The sequence below is a fragment of the Hydractinia symbiolongicarpus genome, chromosome 5, assembly GCF_029227915.1.
Source record: "Hydractinia symbiolongicarpus strain clone_291-10 chromosome 5, HSymV2.1, whole genome shotgun sequence".
NCBI classification, from domain to species: domain Eukaryota; kingdom Metazoa; phylum Cnidaria; class Hydrozoa; order Anthoathecata; family Hydractiniidae; genus Hydractinia; species Hydractinia symbiolongicarpus.
Window position 1 is genome coordinate 10420670 of NC_079879.1, and position 21146 is coordinate 10441815.

At 34.0% G+C, this 21146-nt stretch overlaps 4 protein-coding genes across 4 annotated transcripts; 3 read left to right on the forward strand and 1 right to left on the reverse strand.

The window, feature by feature from the left end:
* Positions 1–61: 61 nt before the first annotated feature.
* LOC130644712 (cathepsin Z-like) lies at positions 62–3311 on the forward strand. Its single transcript, XM_057450427.1, has 4 exons — positions 62–296; positions 1280–1515; positions 1610–1810; positions 2793–3311. The coding sequence occupies exons 1-4, from the start codon at positions 187–189 to the stop codon at positions 3143–3145; spliced, it is 900 nt and encodes a 299-aa protein (XP_057306410.1). The 5' UTR covers positions 62–186; the 3' UTR covers positions 3146–3311.
* A 5677-nt stretch (positions 3312–8988) lies between these two features.
* Positions 8989–10655, forward strand: LOC130644713 (cathepsin Z-like). The gene is made up of 4 exons (XM_057450428.1): positions 8989–9184; positions 9547–9782; positions 9876–10076; positions 10228–10655. Exons 1-4 carry the CDS (start codon positions 9066–9068, stop codon positions 10569–10571), a joined length of 900 nt encoding a protein of 299 aa, XP_057306411.1. The 5' UTR covers positions 8989–9065; the 3' UTR covers positions 10572–10655.
* Positions 10656–10778: 123 nt separating this feature from the next.
* On the forward strand, positions 10779–18714 carry LOC130644702 (patched domain-containing protein 3-like). Its single transcript, XM_057450411.1, has 4 exons — positions 10779–14493; positions 16317–17256; positions 17868–18005; positions 18148–18714. The coding sequence occupies exons 1-4, from the start codon at positions 13105–13107 to the stop codon at positions 18249–18251; spliced, it is 2571 nt and encodes an 856-aa protein (XP_057306394.1). The 5' UTR covers positions 10779–13104; the 3' UTR covers positions 18252–18714.
* Positions 18715–19001: 287 nt separating this feature from the next.
* LOC130645955 (uncharacterized) lies at positions 19002–20092 on the reverse strand. Its single transcript, XM_057452083.1, has 3 exons — positions 19541–20092; positions 19364–19414; positions 19002–19073 (listed from the first exon to the last, which is right to left on the reverse strand). The coding sequence occupies exons 1-3, from the start codon at positions 20090–20092 to the stop codon at positions 19002–19004; spliced, it is 675 nt and encodes a 224-aa protein (XP_057308066.1).
* Between the last annotated feature and the right edge of the window lie 1054 nt (positions 20093–21146).

A 21146-nucleotide genomic window follows, 5' to 3' on the forward strand; every position in this document is an offset into this window, starting at 1 on the left:
TAGATTAAATTATTAGGTTAAAAGCGTGCTGATGGAGAGTGGTAAACATTGATCACCTGACAAACTTGTGAGAAAACGAAACTGAATTGTGGCAGAAGTTATAGTTTAACAAACAAGCACAACACACTCTCCAATCCAACCAACAGTGCAGCTAATCATAATTTACATAGGCGAAGTGAATAAAATATGAAATCTTTGTATATATTATGTGCTGTGATTTCCATTGCAAATGGCTATTACTTTAAAGATGATTCATGCTACAACCCTGGTTATGACAAAGGCGTTAAAGAAGTCGTGTACGTAAAACCATAATTCTATCTATTAATTTTTGTGTCTCTGTCCGCTAGTCATTGTTGCTACATTATTTATTTACTCTATTGAAATGTACTGGAATGTATAGAAAGTGATACTAAGAGAAAGCAGAACCACATCGGATAAATTAGCCAATCACTGATATGTTTTCAGGATCCAAAATTCAGTTAAACTGACTTTTCTCAGCTGTTTTTTTTTTTAGTAATTTCACAAATTTAAGTAAAGCTTTTTCTTGAACTGTATTATTTCAAGTTACAACAGTTTTTCGATATTGTATGGATTTGTCCCCATCATTTTAAACCAAAAACATTTGAATTACTTGTCTAGCTTATAATCTGCCAACTCCGTGAAAAAAACACATTTAACGTCCTTATATCCATATCGTCAACATATCGGTTATTTCAAATTTTTATTATCATAGCGCTATCTGTCACAAACTGTTCGGGCGTATGACAAGAGAAAAACCCATTTATTAGTGGACAAATAAGCCGGATCCAACATGTACTATCATCTGATGAAGCCGTGATGGCTCCTTCAACTCCATGAAATTTGAAAAATGAGTTTTCTTGCTTTCTGATGACTAGCAAAAATAATTTAAAAATTTAAATATTCATTAGAAAACATTCTCGACTCATTGGGCCATCAGAGAAGGTATAACATGACCATAATTATAATCAATTAAGTGAGATAACAAAATATATCAATAGGTATAGCTGGCTGAACTTCCGCCAAATTTTTGTCATACACGAGTTCTGGCACCCCTAAAATGATTAAGTTGTAGTATCAACCCCCCTGAATCGAATTCATTCATTAAAAATGGTAGACAGAGCTGTGGTAAGTTGTTATAGGCTTCGAAAGCGGTTTCCGGAGTTATCGGATTCACGGAGTTGCCAGATTATAGCTAGCTGTGGTTAATATTTTTCGACAAAGTTCTTTTTCAATTTTTTTCTTTTTTATATTTATGTAGACTTACCAAAAGACCACATGAAACCATTGATGTAAAAAGCTTACCGAAAGAGTATGATAGTAGAACAATAAATGGTAAAAACATGGCTAGCACAACACGAAATCAACATATTCCTCAATACTGCGGTTCTTGTTGGGCACATGGTACAACAAGTGCATTAGCTGACAGAATAAACATCATGAGGAAAGGAGCTTGGCCTTCAGCTTACTTGTCAGTTCAAAATGTCTTAGACTGTGGTGAGTTTTGTCTTGGCAATTAAATAAATTTACAACTTCCCTATTTTTCTTAATTAACACTGATACCGCATAATTTTTTTGATTTTGCTTATAGCAAATGCAGGGACTTGTCATGGTGGTGGTATGATCAGCGTATACAAATACGCTCATGACAAAGGAATTCCAGATGAAACTTGTAATAATTATCAAGCTAAAGACCAAGAATGTAATACCTTTAATCAATGTGGAACATGTTCAACATTTGGTGAATGTCATGTCATCAAGAATTACACATTATTCAGAATTTCTGAATATGGTAAGTTCAGCAGATATTTGGTGATTTATAAAATGTTTACATTTTTGCATATTGAAACATCATTATTAATTTTGATGTTTCAATTTTGCTATAATCCTGACAGGCTTTTTTGAAAAAGTAACTTAAACAATCAATGAAATACAATTCCACACCTTCCTGTAGAAAACTTATAACATTCAATGCGATTTACAGCAGAAGTCATTTAACAGGCTATATTTTTTACATGAAAAAACAAAATAGCATTTGGTTGTCATTTATAACCTGCAATTTATGATATATTTCTTCATTTAGTTTTAAGGTTTCGTATAAGGTCGAGATAATTGAAGTTAAAATGTTAAAAACAGTGTGATTTGAATTAATTATAAAATATTTAAAAGAAAAAAAAGATTTTGTGTGTGTTGAATATTTCACAGAATTTTCTTGAAGAATGCTTGATGCAATAACATCCTTTTTTATGACGAACCAAGTTGATAAGAAAATTTGTGTCATCCTAAGAAACTGCTTGCCAGGCTAAAATTTGAAAAGTTATTCAACCAAGACTTAAACCCAGTAATAATAAATAATAAAAATAGAAGGAAGTGTCAGCCGCAACAATCAAAAAAAAAATGAAAAGCGTAACATTTTTTCCTTAGCAGCTGATGCCGACATAAAAAAGAAATAGAGTTTGAGAGAGTTTGTTTTAATAAAAACTGTAAATTATAGAGGGTTTCCACTGCTAGGCTATTGGATATATAGATTAATTAAAAAAATCTTGCATGCACAGTAGGCTTCGTATAATGAACTGTTAAACGAATCAAAAGTAAAGCTTTTGATAAATATTTACGTCAAATGCGAACGTGTTCAAATTAACTCAACTGAAAAATCCAATCCCTATGAAATCTAAATTTATCATTTAAAGTGATTTTTATTGGTAATTATAAGCAAACATTGCGCATTAATGTGTTTTTGTTTTTTATAAAATTACCATTTTATTAATGTATAGGATCTGTGTCAGGCCGTGAAAAGATGATGGCTGAAATATATCAACGTGGCCCTGTAGCATGCTCAATTATGGCCACTCCTAAATTGGACGCATACACAGGTGGTGTGTATTCTGAATATCATCTTCTTTCGATATCTAACCACATTATCTCTATTCACGGGTGGGGTGTTGATGATAATGGTATTGAATATTGGATTGGACGAAACTCGTGGGGCCAACCGTGGGGTGAGCAAGGATGGTTTCGTATTGTTACTTCTACTTACAAAAGCGGCGAGGGAGGCTACTACAATTTAGGAGTAGAACAAGACTGTGCATTTGCTGTCCCAATTTTACCGAAATCATGGAGAGTGTAATTCTTTTACGTACTTATTTTTTGTATATTTAAACGTATGGACAATCTCCTCGTATAATCTAACATTAAAGCCAATTATGTTATCTTTCTAATTTATGTTTTTGTATGGTATTTCACGTCTTGGCATTTGTATAAAAATTTTTTATTAAAGCTCTCACCGGAAATAATGATTTTTGTATTCCCTAAATTCCTAGGAGCCTGTCCTTTAGGCAGGTCCTACTCAAACCCAAAGTTGTCAAGTCAATTACCGTCGACTGACAAAAAACGTTTAAATCAATCCTGCTTTTAACGTCGGTCGGCGTCGATTACATATCTTTTCCATGACTCGGCTCGCAGCCACAGGTGTAAAACGCTGGAAAATTCTCACTAGGGCAACAAAGATCTGGCAAGACCTGCTTGGGGGTATGCAACGTCTTTGCCGAACCATTACTAAATTGAATGTGACAGTACATCATATTATTTTTTACATATTGAGAAACATTATTTTGATTCAAATTTATTGCAAAATTGATAACACAGAAACTTTGTCAAGAAAAATGCTTCTAAACTCCCAAGAACTTCATAACACTAACCAAATAATAAAACCAACCTACCAATACTCAAGCCTTTTTCTTAATGCCATACAACACCTAAATTTTTCCCAACATAGTAGTCAATAAGGCCCGTGGAAAAATCCAGTTAGGAATAAAAGAACAATAAAATAAATCCACGATTTAAATTTCGTTGACGTCAGCAAAGCCCCCTGGTGCATTCAAAGTTCCCATCAATCCTATTCTCCTGTTGAACGTAAAGCAGATAAGATCTACCGTATTAGCGAGCATTTACCTTGGCGATGAACCAATTTTTTTATATTTTTTTTTGCGAGCATTAAATTTGGCGATGCCGAAAACATCTTAAATTTGGCGCGCATTTAATTTCACAATGACCATTTTGACTTAAATTTGACGTGCATTTAACTTGGCGATGTAAAGACTTTCTTTCATTTTTTTATGTTACTTACAAATTTTATCTTAACAGCTTTAGAGAACAGAAAAGATAAAATAAAATTTAAACAAGAGCATGCTTTATGTTAAAACAAAGAAGGTCATGTAAAATTTAGTTGAGTTTTCTTTGTCGTCTTCGTCGTCAATGATTAGTCGAATGCGTTATGTCGAATGCGTTTCTGTTGAATATTTTTGTCTGCAACAGATTTCTTCATGGATTAATTCTGGCGAAGGAGAAAAATAAATTTGGCGAACACTTAATTTGACGATGAAAAAAATTAAATTTGGCGAGCTTTTATTTTAGCGATGGATGAAAAAAATTAAATTTGGCTATCGAGGACTTAATTTGGCGATTTCAGACGAAAAATTTAGTGTTTGCTAAAATTATTATGAATAAAGTATTTACACTTTTATAGTCCTGGCATGACAAGATCTGGGTTTGTACCATATTAGTATTACTGTTTTAAATCTGTAAATTGCTACAAATCGATCTCTTTTGTATCAATCAATCAACATTAAATTTATCTGTCTATATTTGTAAGCAAACTAAAAAACTCCGCTGCTAGAAAAAGAAATGAATGTTTTGCCTGCTATTCTGCAATTTTTCCATCCACAATATACTAAAAGAAGTCTGCATCCATGTTCACGGTAATATGGTTGTGTTGTAGTTTTGTGATTCCTGAGAAGGATTATCTTTATTTATCACTACTTTTTGTATTTCACCATTTCACTACTATTCCCCGACATTCAAAAGCGATTTAAAGGGGAATTAAGCCCAAATTTTTTTTCTTCGGAAATATCTTTTACAAACCCTACTTATTTTAATGGTATATAAAAAAAATTGAAATTCTTTGAATTTACATCCCTTTTCTAGCATAAAAGTTGACAAAAGTAATCGCCATGTTTAAATCATAAAAAATCTGCGATGGAGACCTATGACGTATTATACGCTCATTTCAATTTTTTGATCTCTTCATCTTTTTTAAAGTTGTTTACACAATGTGAACAAACGTAACAGCGTATTTGCTGATGTTATCTTTCTTCCAAAAACGATGCCTACTTGTAAAGCTTATGGCTGTAGAAATAGTACTGGGAAAGGAGAGGTGAAGAAGTCTTTTTTTATGATTCCTCGACCGAACAGTAACGAAGGAAAGTTCCGTTGTTTGAGATGGATAAACAACATGGGTCGTGCCGATGTGAACATCAATACGTTGAAATTTGGTAAAGACGCTGTGTTATGCGAAGATCATTTTCACCCAGATTGTTTAAAAAAAGAAATAACATTGCCAGAATATTTTACGAAAAGAAAAGAGAAAGAGGCTTAGTACCGGGGGCAGTGCCAACAAAATTTTCGCACAAAACATACGATTAAATAAACATGGACGGCACAAAACATTTACAGCAACGAAAATTATCTGTTAGACGAAATGAAGAATTAGCACGTTCTGAAGTTGGTCACTTTTTTCTAACATATAATTACATCAGTTTTCTTTCTATTTTTTATCTAGACTACCTCTGGAGTGTTTTCAAATGATATTGTTTAGGTCCTGTTTACACTGAGTTGTATTTAATTTTGTGTTTTGCGGCTTATCGGCCATCTGCTAACGGAAAACGAAGTTTCTCAAAACGAAACTGTGAATGTTCAAACAAATCCAACTTTGGTTGAAGAAGAAACCATCATGATCATAAATGTGAAGGATGTAAGTCACGCTGTAACCATAGTCACAAGAAAAAAAGATAGTCTAGTTGCGTGGACCGTCGGCATTGTTTACGCGAACTATCCTCAATCAGCCTGGGACGGCCCGCTCATCCTGCACAGAAGTTCAAAATGGCGGCGCATGCAGGAAGAGACTACCTTGCAGGCGAAGATCTTGATGATTTATTTGAGTTACTTGAAGGCGGTTTTCTTGATGAAGATGTGGATTTTAATGTGGAATTAGATGCTGCGATAACGGAAGTGGAAGCTTACGAAGAAGTTGGGTATCCTTGTCAGGATTGTGATAAAATTTGTAAAAGAAGAACAAATTTTTGAAAAAGCTACACCCTTTGAAGTTGAAAGTACTTATCACGAAGAGTGCTGAGATATGCCTTGGTGATCAAATGTTTACCCAAATCAACCAGGGAAGTGTTTCGTGATTTCAAAGTTTCTAATGATGATGCGGTCAAACTTTGGGAAAAACTGAAGCCAATCATTGGAAAGTATAACGGTGATGCAGAAGATTTTTATGAAAACTTTTATGGTCTATTGAAAGATAACTTGCTTCCATCAAAATTTGAGGACACTACTTTGAGCAATATTATTCTAACAGAACTTGCAAATCATGTTTTAATTCATCTTTCGGGTAATGATAAAGTTGTCGATTCTGTAACTGAAGCTGTAACACCTATCTCGGAGAATGAACAAAAAAGCCTGCAATATGTGGCTGGATTTATCGTTCACAAGCTTTGTACAAAATTCCGTTTTTCGAAAAAGTCTCAACAAAGTGAATTCAACAAACAGGCTGTATCAATCCTACAAGCATGCAAAGTTGACTGTGATGATTCACAGACATTGATCAATATACGCGACCGTGGTGGCTTGTGGAGAGTGAACAAACAAATACAAGAACTTTTTCGAGAATGTGAAAAAATGTTTCGGTTGAAAACTTCAAATTTCAGCACAACACTAAATTGTCAAGACCTTGTTAAAAATATGCTCAAAAACTGTTCTGTACTTTCCAATTTCAAAAGTGTCTGTTATACCATTGATCCACAAGTCAGTAAAGAAGTCAGTATGAATCTTCTGGAACGCATGCTTACTATGTTTACAAGAGTTCGCAGCTTTTCCTATGCTAGAGACATACGTGAAAAACATAAGGCTGCTAAAAAACTTGCAAAGAAAAGATCATTCAGAACTGAAATTAAAAAAGCCAGTAGCAGCAAAGACATGGGTCACTGATTCATCTAGTTCCGGGCATGAACTATAAAATCTGCCACAATGGCTATTTTTATAGCCACACATGTGATAAAAAAAACATTACACATGGCTAAAAATCACAATAAAAATTCATTCCTTTTTTTTTTTTTTTTTCTGGTTGAACTAAAAAGAAGGATCCCTCACAGTACGATTTAGAGGTGCCGTGTGAGAAATCCTGTTACTTCATTTACGGTCAATTTAAGATATCAGGATTCCTCTGATTTTCCTGTAAATATATGCGTGAGTAATTCTGACGCGTTTTGAAAAAGTGACAACATTGCAATTTTTCCATAGCTAATAGCTTTCACAAAATAATAGATAGATGGGACATAGAAAAAATAAACATACATACTCATCCAATAACCATCTCCTAAAGTGATCCAATGATAGAACAAAGCATCTCCAGTCCCACAATATAAAGAAAACTAGATAAAATTGTCAATTAATAACATTTTTTTAAATGTGTGGCTATAAAAATAGCCGTTTTGTTGGAGTTGGGTAAACCCATATTTGATCCTCTGAGAAATGACGTTCACAAATAAACAATTTGAACGTGGAAATGCGACGTCTCAGCTCGTCATCTACCTCCCTATATTTCGTGATGATATTGATGAGCTTCTTTCCCCATTTTTTGTTTACTTCATTATTTGGCAACGGAACTTTGAAAATACTGATGTCTTTATTTCTCCTCGATACAGAGCATCCATATATAGCACAATTTTCACCAGCATAGTAAAATCTTGTACGAAAAACACCTAAAGTCGAAATAAAAACACCAAACTAAGTACACACAACACCCAAAAAATGCGCCATTTTGAACTTCTGTGCAGGATCGGAGGTTTGGGAGCCACTATAGTTCAGCCGTAAAACATAGAACAATGGCCTATTGTTTGTTGCTAGACTATCTTTTTTTCTTGTGACTATGCTCGCTGCTTTCGCTCAGCGCAAGCTTATGCTTCTACAGCGTAATATACGTCACGACATAACAGTCTCCAGAATCAGCCGTGGCCTCAAAAAATTTAAATGGCGCTTACCGTTCGCTCATAGAATGGGGTAACTTTTATATTAAAATCAATCCAAATAATATTTATTTTTCAAAATTTTGACCAGAATTTGGGAAACGAACATAATGTTAACCGAAATAATGCTATTTAAGTTTGAGGCTTAATTGCCCTTTAAGCATGCACACGGGAACTATCTAATCCAACGTAAAAATCCTGGAGAAGAGATTGAGGAGAAATAAAAAATTTATGGATTTTTATAGCTTTTGATGGACCAGTTTACATTAAACGGGTTGGTCTACTTTTTCAGACGAATGAAATAATTTTTGTCAAAATATCGAAGCGTTAGTTTGCGAATAGATTATACCACGTGAGCGATCTCTTGTTTTTGTGGTGATTCACCATAAGATTACACTGCTATAGGTGTTTTAAGTAAGTACCTTAATGTCAGAAAATTCATGATTTCCGAAAGTTTTCTGAAATGAAAGCAGTATCCCCGCCTTGTGTACTTCAGAAGTCAGGCATTACAGTTGAAATGCCTGACTTCTGTTGGTGAAGAAATAAGTGGTAAAAGTCCTATGTGATTTAAATCAAGCATTGTATATCTTTTCCGCGCGAGATTTTCCAGCGTGAAAAACGATTTTTTTTTACGATTTAAAGAAAGAGGTATCATCATTTTGCGTTATGTTGACGTCACAGGCATTGTATCGGCAAAAAATGTTTAACGCAGATGTATAAGACGATATTTCCTTCTTGCTAAATTTGTTTTTTAAGTTTGCGTAACGGTTACATAGAGATCTCTCCACCACTGTAGATAATTCAATAAAGAAAAACATCCGGACGTCCGGTAAATAATACAAACGAAGAAGATGCTACGAATGACGTAGATAAAATCTAAAATTACATACACAAATAAAGTTTTGAGTTATAGAGACGCTATATCACTCGAGCAAAAAGTCTAACATCTGGAATCTGATCACAATGAAGATTGTAATATTACTGTATATACTTGGACTTGTTGTTGGTGATAACATATATAACTCCAGGATAACTGAACCATGCTACATGCCACATTTTGATGAAGACGTTGCAGAAGTTGTGTAAGTTTGCATCACTTGATATTCATCATGATTAAGGCAGATTTTTCGGGTTTGACCTTAAATAATTGAGAGATAATTTCAAGTAGTCCGGATAGGATAATGTAAAATTATGGCTTCCAGCGCCTGTCTTATTTTTATATATCGGGACGGCGAGACGAACATTTTCGTCACGCCGTTCCGATATCAGAAAAGATAAAAGATGTCCTGGGTACGAGCAGGTTACTGAATTACCATTTTTCTTTAATTTATTATTTTCGTATAATCACGTTTAACAAATCATACGTTTATAAATTTTCAAGTAAGAAAATATTTTTTGGTCATGCTTGTATAATGCTATAAAAAAAATCCCTGTATATATTTAGAATTACCAAAAGACCACATGAAACCATTGATGTAAAAAGCTTACCGAAAGAGTATGATAGTAGAACAATAAATGGTAAAAACATGGCTAGCACAACACGAAATCAACATATTCCTCAATACTGCGGTTCTTGTTGGGCACATGGTACAACAAGTGCATTAGCTGACAGAATAAACATCATGAGGAAAGGAGCTTGGCCTTCAGCTTACTTGTCAGTTCAAAATGTCTTAGACTGTGGTGAGTTTTGTCTTGGCAATTAATTAAAATTACAACTTCTCTATTTTTCTTAATTAACACTGATACCGCATAATTTTTTGATTTTGCTTTTAGCAAATGCAGGGACTTGTCATGGTGGTGGCATGATCAGCGTATACAAATACGCTCATGACAAAGGAATTCCAGATGAAACTTGTAATAATTATCAAGCTAAAGACCAAGAGTGTAATACCTTTAATCAATGTGGAACTTGCTCAACATTTGGTGAATGTCATGTCATCAAGAATTATACATTATTTAAGGTCTCTGAATATGGTAAGCGATATGTTATGTTACAACGATACCGTCTTCCTAAAAATGTAACTAAATTTGCATTGTACAAAAGATTGAAAAATGATAACAAGGAGAATTTCATTGACTTCTCTACATGTCATCATAGGTTCTTACAAACTCTAATTCCCTTCAGGTTCTGTAGCAGATCGTGAGAACATGATGGCTGAAATATATCAACGTGGTCCAATAGCATGCTCAATTATGGCAACTCCTAAATTGGACGCATACACAGGTGGTGTATATTCCGAATATCATGAAACACCCCACCATAATCATATCATATCGCTTCATGGATGGGGCGTTAGCCAAGATGGTATCGAGTACTGGATTGGACGAAATTCATGGGGACAACCTTGGGGTGAACAAGGTTGGTTTCGCATAGTGACATCAAAATACAAAAACGGTCAAGGAAAATATTTTAACTTGGGTGTCGAAAATCAATGTGCTTTTGCAGTTCCCGTTTTGCCAGCACATTAAAGAGTTTGAATTTAGGAAAATTTTTCTTATTTCATTTTGTATTAACATTTTTGGCATCTTTAAGCGGATTCTTACTGACAATCACTTTTGAGTTTGTTTTTTTTTAGTTAAAATTCCATTACAGAAAATTAAAAGACAACAAAGAATTATTTGCCACAGTGATTTTTACTGGCCTTGGACACATGCGTGTATTAGGTGGCCTTTACATAAACCTGACATATAAGATTTACCCTAAATGAGATTTCAAACCTCTATGAAATATCGTTGTGTTTACATTTTTGTATCCGGGTTGTCTAAATTTGCACATGCGCCATAAATTTGTACACATGCGCAGTAACTTTTTAAACACGCACAATGAGTTTATCCGCATGCGCAATAGTTAAGGGCGCGAAATGTGAAATTTCATTTTATTTTTTTAGACCGACATGAAATCAACACCGAAAAGAGTTTCATTTCGGTGTTGATTTTAAGCTTTTTCCTTCTTGTTTTTTTTCTCTCCTAAGGCAGGTCTTTTGCTTACCAGCTGTTTTGTTAAGCATTTTAAACAAGTTTTGGTGATAAAAAAATGTGTACTGCGGCGGTGCACTTAACGTCCGATTTATTCTTTTAAAAACCACTTTCTTATAAAAAGTATAATTTATTTTTTTGGATAAGCTATTTTGTTATGGTCCATTTTTGTGAAATTTTGTAGCCTAGCTACCTGCTAACTCGTTTACCTTATCGGCAACATAAGTCGGTAAAATGCGACTCAGTAGTCTAATATTTTGTACCGACATAAATTTTTTTCAGACTTTTTTACCCACCACACATCGACTTTATTGTTTGCCAACTGACTCTTTTATCAAAATTTGCTTTTTCTTTTTTAGTGCACTGAGAACTGAAATCAAATGCCTTTAAAATTAGAATACAAATGTTAACTATATTTTCAGTTAAACATATAAATATTTTAAAAACGAATTAACAGTCACTTTCATTTACATACTTTTTATTTTATAAACTCAACTATCAATTAAGTTCAACTAAAAATTAAGTTCTTTTGGGCGCAAAGTCCAATTTTAAGGGCGGTCAGTGAAAAGACTGGTCATGTCAGCGTCTGAAGATTGACAGAGGGTGGGGGAGAAGAGTAACTCAATGCTACAAAAAACAATATCGCGCCCTGTAATTAAAAACATTTACGCGCCTGATAAAGAGTAAAACTATACGTAAGATAAATTATTATTTATGAACACGCAGATTAATCTTTGATCTAAATGACAACAACAGAGTTGTGCAAATTAATCGATATGGACACCAATTTCCTTTTATATGTTAGGTTGGACTGTGATTAAATTACAAACTCGAAAAAAAGAACATCTGTTCACTAGTTTCATGCCTCCACATTAAAAAATTGCGCAACATGCGCTGCTTCAAGCAAAATATTAGTGCCTAGTTCTTCATTAGTTCGCTTTCAAAGTACTTTTTGAGTATTTCCAAAACTTTGTAGCAACACAAAATTGCAAAGTATTTTTATTAAAATAACGACACTTTTACCAAAATCATGTTCGTCGAAACATGTCAAACAAACAAAAAGTGTCGTTATTTTTATAAAAATTCCAGGCAATCTTGTGTTGCTACAAAGTTTTGGAAATATAATATTTGATATTGCGCACAAGTATAACGGAGAGCTTACAGTCGGAGACTTAAGTAAGTACGAAACGTTATCATACAAAGTTGAAAAGAAGATTGTATGTAACTAACTTTTTGAGTACTACTTATGAGGGAGAGAGGGAGGGAGGGAGGGCTTGCATGTCTCCTTACTCTTTTTTTCACTAGAAACGACTTTCAACGACGATCGACTATCTGGAAGTTTATTTTGAATTTTAACGTCGTATAATTAGAAATTGAGGTAAAGGAGATACATCTTCTATAGAGCTATTAAAAGCATACTCAATGGACAAAATGTTTGTGATTATTTGAAATTTGGGAAGTTATAGTTGTGTTTAGTTAATACAGCCCTTATAAGTCCTTGAGTACATTGTTTCCAACCTGTTTTAACCCCCTCTCATGAGAAGTTTTTCATATTAGAAAAAAAATTAACAAGGCCTGGAGATGAGGTTGGACTAGGTCCAAAATACAGAACATTCATATGCAAGCTATTTCACATAAGCACCGAAAAAAACAAAAACAACACGAGTTACTGGAATGTGGATTAAATAGAAGATGACATCGTGTCACATGATGTCTTTTGAAGCATGTCACTATCTGTCTGTTTCACTTAAGAGGTCACAACGGTTAAAATTTGGCTACAATTTCTGAAAGAATAAATAATGTTTTTTAAGAAAACAAAAAACGCATTGAAACACTTTAACGTGAATGTGTGCGCACACTTCAAATATCACATGCATGGTATTGTTCCATTGAGGAGGCATTATATTTCTCTAGTGGTTTGAACAACTATATATTTCGGGTTATCTTTTTGCTGTGTTTGTCTCACCTTACATATACCTCCCGTACTGACGTTCTTTGCTGTTGTTATATTTAGCGCTACTACACAATGTGTCTTAAACTCTGGTACACATTTTGCAGCCGAGTGAATAATTTCCTCGAAAAAGTTTTTTATATTTTGGGATATTTAGTTGCTTCAAGACCACACCTAATATTGGCGCTGGTAATTACACCATCATTGCTAATCATGGTTGGATTCATTAGATTTTATGATTTAAGTCGAATTGATCAACTTTATATTCCTCAAAATAGTCAAGCGATGCAAGACTTAAATCGTGGAAACCAATATTTTACATTAAAAATTCGAGTAGAAGAATTTACACTAAAATGGAGAAGTAACGATTCAGTAATAAATGATACTTTATTTCAATTGGCTTATGGTGTACATAGATCAATACTGAGTATTCATAACCTTGAGAATGTCTGTTATAAAGATCATCGAAATAACTGTGTCGTCAATTCGCCTTTAGAAATGTTTAATTATAATCCTGCAAATTTAAAAGATGTTTCAAAAACAATAAATTACATCTACACGAATTCCTCAATTCTTGCCAGTAATGGAAGAGTAGCAAAAATGAATTATCCCGATTTTTTCGGATATCTTCAAATAAATCGCAGCAATGGAAACGTTGAAGCCAAGTCAATTCGCACAAAATATTTTCTGAAGTTTCCAGACCACAAAGACTTATATAATGCAGAAATGGCATGGGAAGGGCGTTTCTTGAAGGTAATGAAAACCTTAAAGACCGCTTTTCATGACAAGGACGTTGATCTGTTTTATAGCGCAGGGCGTAGTATAAACGATAGCATATTGGAATCGTCGGAATCAGATATTAAGCTCGTTTCAGTATCCATCATACTTATGATAATATTCTGCACGTTTACCCTTGCTAAATTTCGCGATCAAGTTTCTGGTCATTTTCTTCTTGGAATGGGTGGTATCGGCACCTTAATTCTCGGAATCGGGTCTGCTTTCGGTTTCGTTATTCTCATGGGAAACCCCTATATTGGTTTTGCTGGAGTGCTACCTTTTCTTGTTCTCGGTGTAGGGATTGATAATATTTTCATAATCACAGACTGCTTCGATCGTCAAGACCCAAAGTTGCCGGTAGCCGAAAGAATTGCAACATCATTGAGTCGAGTGGGTGCTTCTATTACCATGACAACAGTAACAGATTTAGTTGCTTTTGGAGTTTCTACAATAACAGATTTTCCAGCCATAAAATATTTTTGTTTATATGTCGCGCTGAGCATCACGTTTTGTTATATCCTTGTGGTCTCGTTGTTCACGGCTTTGCTAGCTGTTGATGCAAACAGAATTCAAAAAGGACGAAAAGACTTCTTACCTTGCATGTCATTGCAGAATAATGACAGCAAGAATACTGACAATAATAATAACAACGATAGAAAAGAAGATGACGAATCGCTTACTAATAAGGTAAAAGGTTTATTTTATTTGTGAACCACTCGTTTCTACGTGCTTGACCAGTCTTAATACCTAAGTGGCAAAGTTACCTAAAGAACTTGTACTTGAACTACCCAAGTGCTTAAGAGTTTTACGTGTCTCCGTGCCTTAATGTTTTGTGTACCCTGATAATCAACTTGCCTTGAGTCGCCACTCTGTTAGAATGATTCTATCGCCAAGTATATATTTACAATAGAACAAGTCTAAACATTTGAAGCCTTGAAAATCAAATAAATTTTAAATCACCCCAAACCCAAATCCTACATGTTAGAACCTACGAGGAAATGCGATTATTTATGGGTTGTCCATATTTTACAAGCAAAGAAAACTTTCTACCGCTTACAATTTGACGCTTAGAGAAATCCTCTTAATGTGGTTTTGATAAAACTAAACCGAATCTACTCATTGACGACGAGGTACTAGATTAGAAAATTCTTCTTATGTAATCTTACAGCAAGTTTTATTTTTTTATAATTTTTAAGTACTCTTCTGTCAACGCTACCAAGATTCCTGACAACTTTGAACGTTTTTTTTTTATAAGAAACATGTTTATAAGAAATCTACATGTAGAATTTTCAAAAATTAAGAAACTTTTACTACTACATTCTATGTCTATTTCTGAAATAAGAAACTTTTTTCTAATTAATTCTTATAATTAATTAAAGATGTTACAATCATCACTAGGGAGTAAGTAGTTTTATTACGTTACTGTACCTAAGGTCCCAATGGGAATAATAAACACCACAGTAAGTCATCAATAAAACACGCACTCAATTTACAAAAATTAAAAAAATTGAACTAGCTATTTATTTGATATAAGAAACCCTAATTTTACTAGGAAAATTAAAAAACTAGGTAAGAAACTTGAAAACATGGAAATTCAGCCTACAAATAAGAAACTTTTAGAACTAGGCCCTTCGCCTGGTTTCTTATATAAAAAAAACGAGTATTAGTTTGGAAAATTCTCCTGTTGATAAAACGAGATACCGCATATTTTTTATTTCAATAACATGCCGCCTGCCTGCCCATTAACGCCGTACACACAAAAAACAGTAAATTAGACCCGCCTACCTCCTTAATAAAAATCGCACATTTGTTTTCGTTTGTGTAGTTTTTTAACCTGGATATCCATAGAACGGCACCGGAAATAATGCTTTAATTTGATTGGTTTTTTGCTAATTATTCTTTTGTTTTTAAACATCTTTCTATCCGTAAAAACAAAGTTGATTTAAACTTTAAGTTTGAATCGGAAAGAATCGAAACGGAAGATTTTACAAATCAATCAGAGAAATCGCAATTTATGTATCCTTTTTGGTTCGAATTCGATCAATACTTTTTCTCAGAATACACTAAATTAATAGTAGCTAGTTAGACACGATGCAAACATCTCTCGATTTTGATATTTTTGTACTCACTGCAACTTCTTCAAAATTCTCCGTTTACTCTGCTTCAATATCTACATGGACTCAGAATATTGAATATTCGCTGTACTGAGCATAGCAAAAGAATTGTAAATACTATCACGCTTTAATAAGATCCTTTTTTTGTATGGTAAACACATTTCAAAAAGAAAGTAACATTATCGTAAATAAATAAAATTATAGCATATAAATTTGCTTTAATGGCGTCTATGATAAAAGTTGTGTTGCTCACTTATAAAGTATCCCTTCTTAGGTGTCGGCAAGTAACCATGGCCCTCTGAAAAGTAACAGTAATTGCTTTAAGCTTTAATATAAAAAAATGACCTAGACCTGTGTTAATCTATATACTACTTAGAAATTTGCGTCATTGTTTAGATGATGGCCATATACGGCACGCACTTAATGAAGCTACCAATCAGAGTGTTTGTTATTATGATGTCTGTTATTTTATTGGCCGTCAGCTGTTATGCTTCGACCAATGTTGATCAAAGTTTTGATGCACTTGATCTTGGACTTGATGGTTCAGTTTATTCGAACTTCTACAGCTATGGAGTAAAAGGGTATCCTACCAGCTTTCAGATTAACATAATTCTCGATCACCCAGTTAATTACGCCAGCAAAGATATCCAGGAGAGATATGTTAATTTAAGTACAATTGCATGTCAAAATCAATATATCAAAAACTTCACATTAAATTGGATGAAGGAGTATTTAAGTTGGGCAGAACACAAAAACAAAACTACAATAGGAAGAGAATTTTATAAGAATTTAGGGGAATTTTTAAAAGAAAACAAGCAATTTTTAGTAGATTTAAAATTTGATTCTTCCGGAAAAATAAATGCTAGTCGGATAATCGTGTATAGTGGCGACGATGATCATTCTTTAGTACGGAGAGACGAAATGGTTAGCCTGAGGAAAGATTTAAAATCGAAAACAACACTACCCGTTTATGCAATATCGCTTCGCTTTATTTATATGGAGCAATTTGTGATCATCTTAAGAGACACGATTCGAAATTTATCCATATCTTCAGCCGCCATTTTAATTATAACTCTACCATATTTAGCAAATCCCTTAGTAACAATTTTTGTTTTCCTGGGCTTTGTAAGTCTTATTTTTGAACTGCTTGGAATGATGTACGTTTGGCACGTTTCACTGAATTCAATATCGATGATTGTTATTGTCATGGCGATTGGATTTGCTGTTGATTATTCCGCACATGTTGCACATGCGTTTGTCATATCCAACGAGGCAACGCCTACAAAATGTGCTATTGATGCTTTAAGAACGATGGGAAAAAGCGTTCTTATGGGAGGTAAGGAACTACAATTTTATTAAAAGAAAGGAAAACCAAGAACAACAACAAAAATTGCTTTCTAAAAATTGAAATGTCTAATACTAAGGTGTATTGTACTTTCTAAGCCAGCACAAGTTTGAAATATCAAACAGTGTTCACTTTATTTTGTAGCACTAAGATGCTGTTTTATCCAAAGTTAGCAAAATTCAAGTAAACTCTTTAGGTGGATGTAATGGGGTACAGAAACGTAGGAATAGTGAGCTAAATGCTGGCAAGTGAAGAATTATATCGCTACTAAATTTATCTCCTATCAAACATATCTTATGATCACTTATATATGATCAATGTCGACCTAGGTTACGCGTGTACAAAAGTAACCTGCAAAAATATTGGCCATTTCACGCTTTTGTACACATTTGAAAAATGGCGAAAAATTGTTGATTGTACTATGAATTACTGACTAGCATCGCACTAACTCCACACACATAAATTTAAGCAAAATAATCAAAAATGTCAGTGTATGCTACGAAGTCTAATTTTCTGATTTTAAAGAATGTCTTAGCCTGATTTTGTACTCACGCAGGGAGTGCATCATTTTTATTAACCGATCACTCTTCTGCATTGTTTAGGCTCAAGTACTTTTGTTGGTATCTTAATCACAGCATTTGCATCCAGTGAGATATTTCGGATATTTTTTAAAATGATGTTTGGAATCATTACACTTGGCCTGTTACATGGCTTGCTGTTCCTTCCCGTGTTGTTAGCAAGTAAGATTATCTGTCTGTCTGTCCGTTCGTCCGTCTGTTCGTCTGTCTGTCTGTCCGTTCTTCCGTCTCTCCGTTTATCCGTCTGTCCGCCTGTCCGTCTGTCTTTAAACGTCTAAACCTAATTGCGCGTTTTTGTTTTTAGCTTTTTGTAAACCACCTCATCTCGAACAGAAACAACTGCAAACGTATAGAAAAAGCACTGTGGCACCAACATGCTCCAGCAAAATACAAAGTAGCTCATCATGAACACAATAAATTTCCTGGTCGAATCCTGCATTAAAAGATCTTGGACTAATTGTCAAGTTTACTAATATTAAACATTCCGAATCGAAATACACAAACACTTTATGTGGTCAAATATTTCAACAGTTAAATATAACTTCTACTTATTGTACAAAATCCTTAGTTGTTAAAATTTTTTAGGTCTTTAAAAGTGTATATTTTACTTTCAATAACTAACTATATCGCAGCAGGCTGTGATAACGTTGTTAATTTACTTCATGACGCAGCGTTTTGTATTGTTTTTAAATAACGAATAGCCCTTATGCATTTATTATGCGATAATTTTTATATAAAAATAGCTAGCATAAAATATTTTACATAGAGAGTTAGATCGAGGAAACATAACGGCAAAATGGTAGGATGTTTATGTAACGAGGTTGTATCAGAACAGAGTGGCTCTAAACTGAAACTATTAACATTTAAGTAAGGCTATCTCTGTAGGTTTTTAAGAAGCTTTTTTTAGGCTTTTAATTGGAGGGATTTTCACTTCTAAAAAAAAAAAAAAAAAAAAAAAGAAGCAGAATATTATGCTAAATAATTTTTAAGTCTTTTTTGTTTGTATATATATTTTTATTTGATGTTGTGTATCTTTTGTTTCTCTTCTGTAGTTTAAACAAAACACTTTAAAAACCTTATTTTTTCATAGATTAAATCTCTCCCTAATTCGAATTTTAATTCTTCTTATCATGACCTTAAAAAGAGTCAACTGTAAGATTAATGTCTAAAAAATAAACGTTTTTTCAACTTTGTAGTGACATCTCTAGTAGATGTAATCCAATACTTTTTCTGAATTGTACATGAACTATTTTAGTCGGTGATACCAGAATACGAAAAAACAAGAAGAATGAAATAAACTCAGGTTTTCGGAACACCTAAAAATCGACATTTCCTCTCTCTTGTTTAACACGGAGTCCCATTTAGAGTTGTAAAAGTGTTGAATAATGTTTCAAACCAAGTGAAGTTTCATGTAAGTCTGCTAGCTTTTAAGATTTCCATCTCCAATATATTTGGAAAATTCTAATGGAAACCACTTTTTAATTTATCTTTTCAATTATTTTTTTATTTTGAACTTTCACAGATTGTAAATTTAATATGTTATTTGATTCAGATGAACTTGGAGAGCCACTCTAAGGTGAATATCATTTTGCACTTTTTTAAAAAAGTGCAAAATTTTTTTAATGGCCTCCCAGTGGTATTAAGTCTCTTAAGGGGGCGCAACATGTTGGCCAACATTGTGACCAACATCGACTGACCAACATGTTGGCCAACAATGTTGGCCGGTTTGCGTTAGGCGCCAACATGCTCAAGAAGAAAAAAAATCTCAAAAAAAGTTGGCCAACATTTAGTTTGGCCAACATTTCGACCAACATATTAGCTTTCGAATGTTTTAATTCGAATTTTCTAAATCGAATGATCTTAATTGATTCGAATGAATGCGGAGGTCTTACTAGGATATGCTTTCCATCAATAGCGCCTATGCAATTGGGCAAGTTCCACCTTGATGCAAACTTCTCAGATATCTTGTTCCAATCATCTAAACTTGAAGGTATCTTCATATACTCTTTTCCAATGTACTCTGTGATCGTTTTAGTAACCTCATCAACAATATAAGATAATGCTCTTTCAGATACTCTGAATTGGAAACTTAAAGACTTATAAGTTTCTCCTGTCGCAAGGAACCGAATGGTGAGCACTAATCTTTGAGCCGCTGAGATTGTTTGATGAGCTCCCATTACACCTGATTCTTTTAGTGTTATGTATGGTTCGATGAAAGCAAGAATCTCTTTAAACGATTCATAGGTCATTCTCATCCTGTAACTTTTTGTGTCTTCAGTCAGTAATTCCTGTACTAAGTTTGTATACAGCCCTTCGCTGTTTCTTCTTCAAACCCATTTTCTTGTAGGACCACGTCTTTCTTTGTTGTCTTCATCAAAGCAAGAGGACGAGTGTCAAACATGCAGCAGCTACAGACTCTGACATCCTTCTTCATTGGAAGTCAAAACAAATGAAAACATTTCGTAATGTTGGCTACTTGTTTTTTCAAAAAACATAAACCGTACCAACATGTAAGCCGAAATGTTGGTCGAAAAAGTGCCCCACTTTACTATACGTTTTTATGATTAGCCAAAGCCAAACAAGTTAAATTAAAGATAAGTTAATTGTTTAGGTCATACATTAGTGATATAACAGGTTTTGTAACTGTTCAGTGTGATAATTTAAATTATAAGATGAGTTATATCATATGGTGAAATGAGGCGTTAGTTTCCTTATTAAGGCAGGTGGCATCAGTTCATACTTACGAAGAGAAATCATCCCGGGATAGAAAGTGTACAAAAGACTTAAAAAATTTGTCAACGGAGCCATCAAGTGAAACCTTTTGTTTACCTTTCAATGTTGCCATTGTTTCAAAGCCTTTGTTCCATGCCTATGCTGCTAGTTCACTCGATGCTGTTTTAGATGAGCGAAATCATTTTACTTTTTACATCGGAACGGAATCATTTCGCTTGGCATATAGAGGATAGGCTCAATTTCGTGTGAAAAGACACCCTTTAGCATGTTAGACACAATCAAGCGCAACTACGCGTCTAGAGAGTACCAAGATTTACTTTGCTGAGATGGTATAATCATATGGTTTCAGTTTCGACTCCCTAACCTCGTCCCCAGGGTTTTTTGCCTTTTTGACATCGAGATGGGCAGCGAATTGGTTAGCCGTCAAGTAAAGGCTGATTTCCACTTGTCTGCATTGGACCGGATCAGACCAGGATGGGATCAAATTATAATCCGATACAGATCCAAGTAAAAATTTCCAATTCTGAAAGAGCGCCAATTTTCATTCAAAAAAATTGTAAACAGAATGGC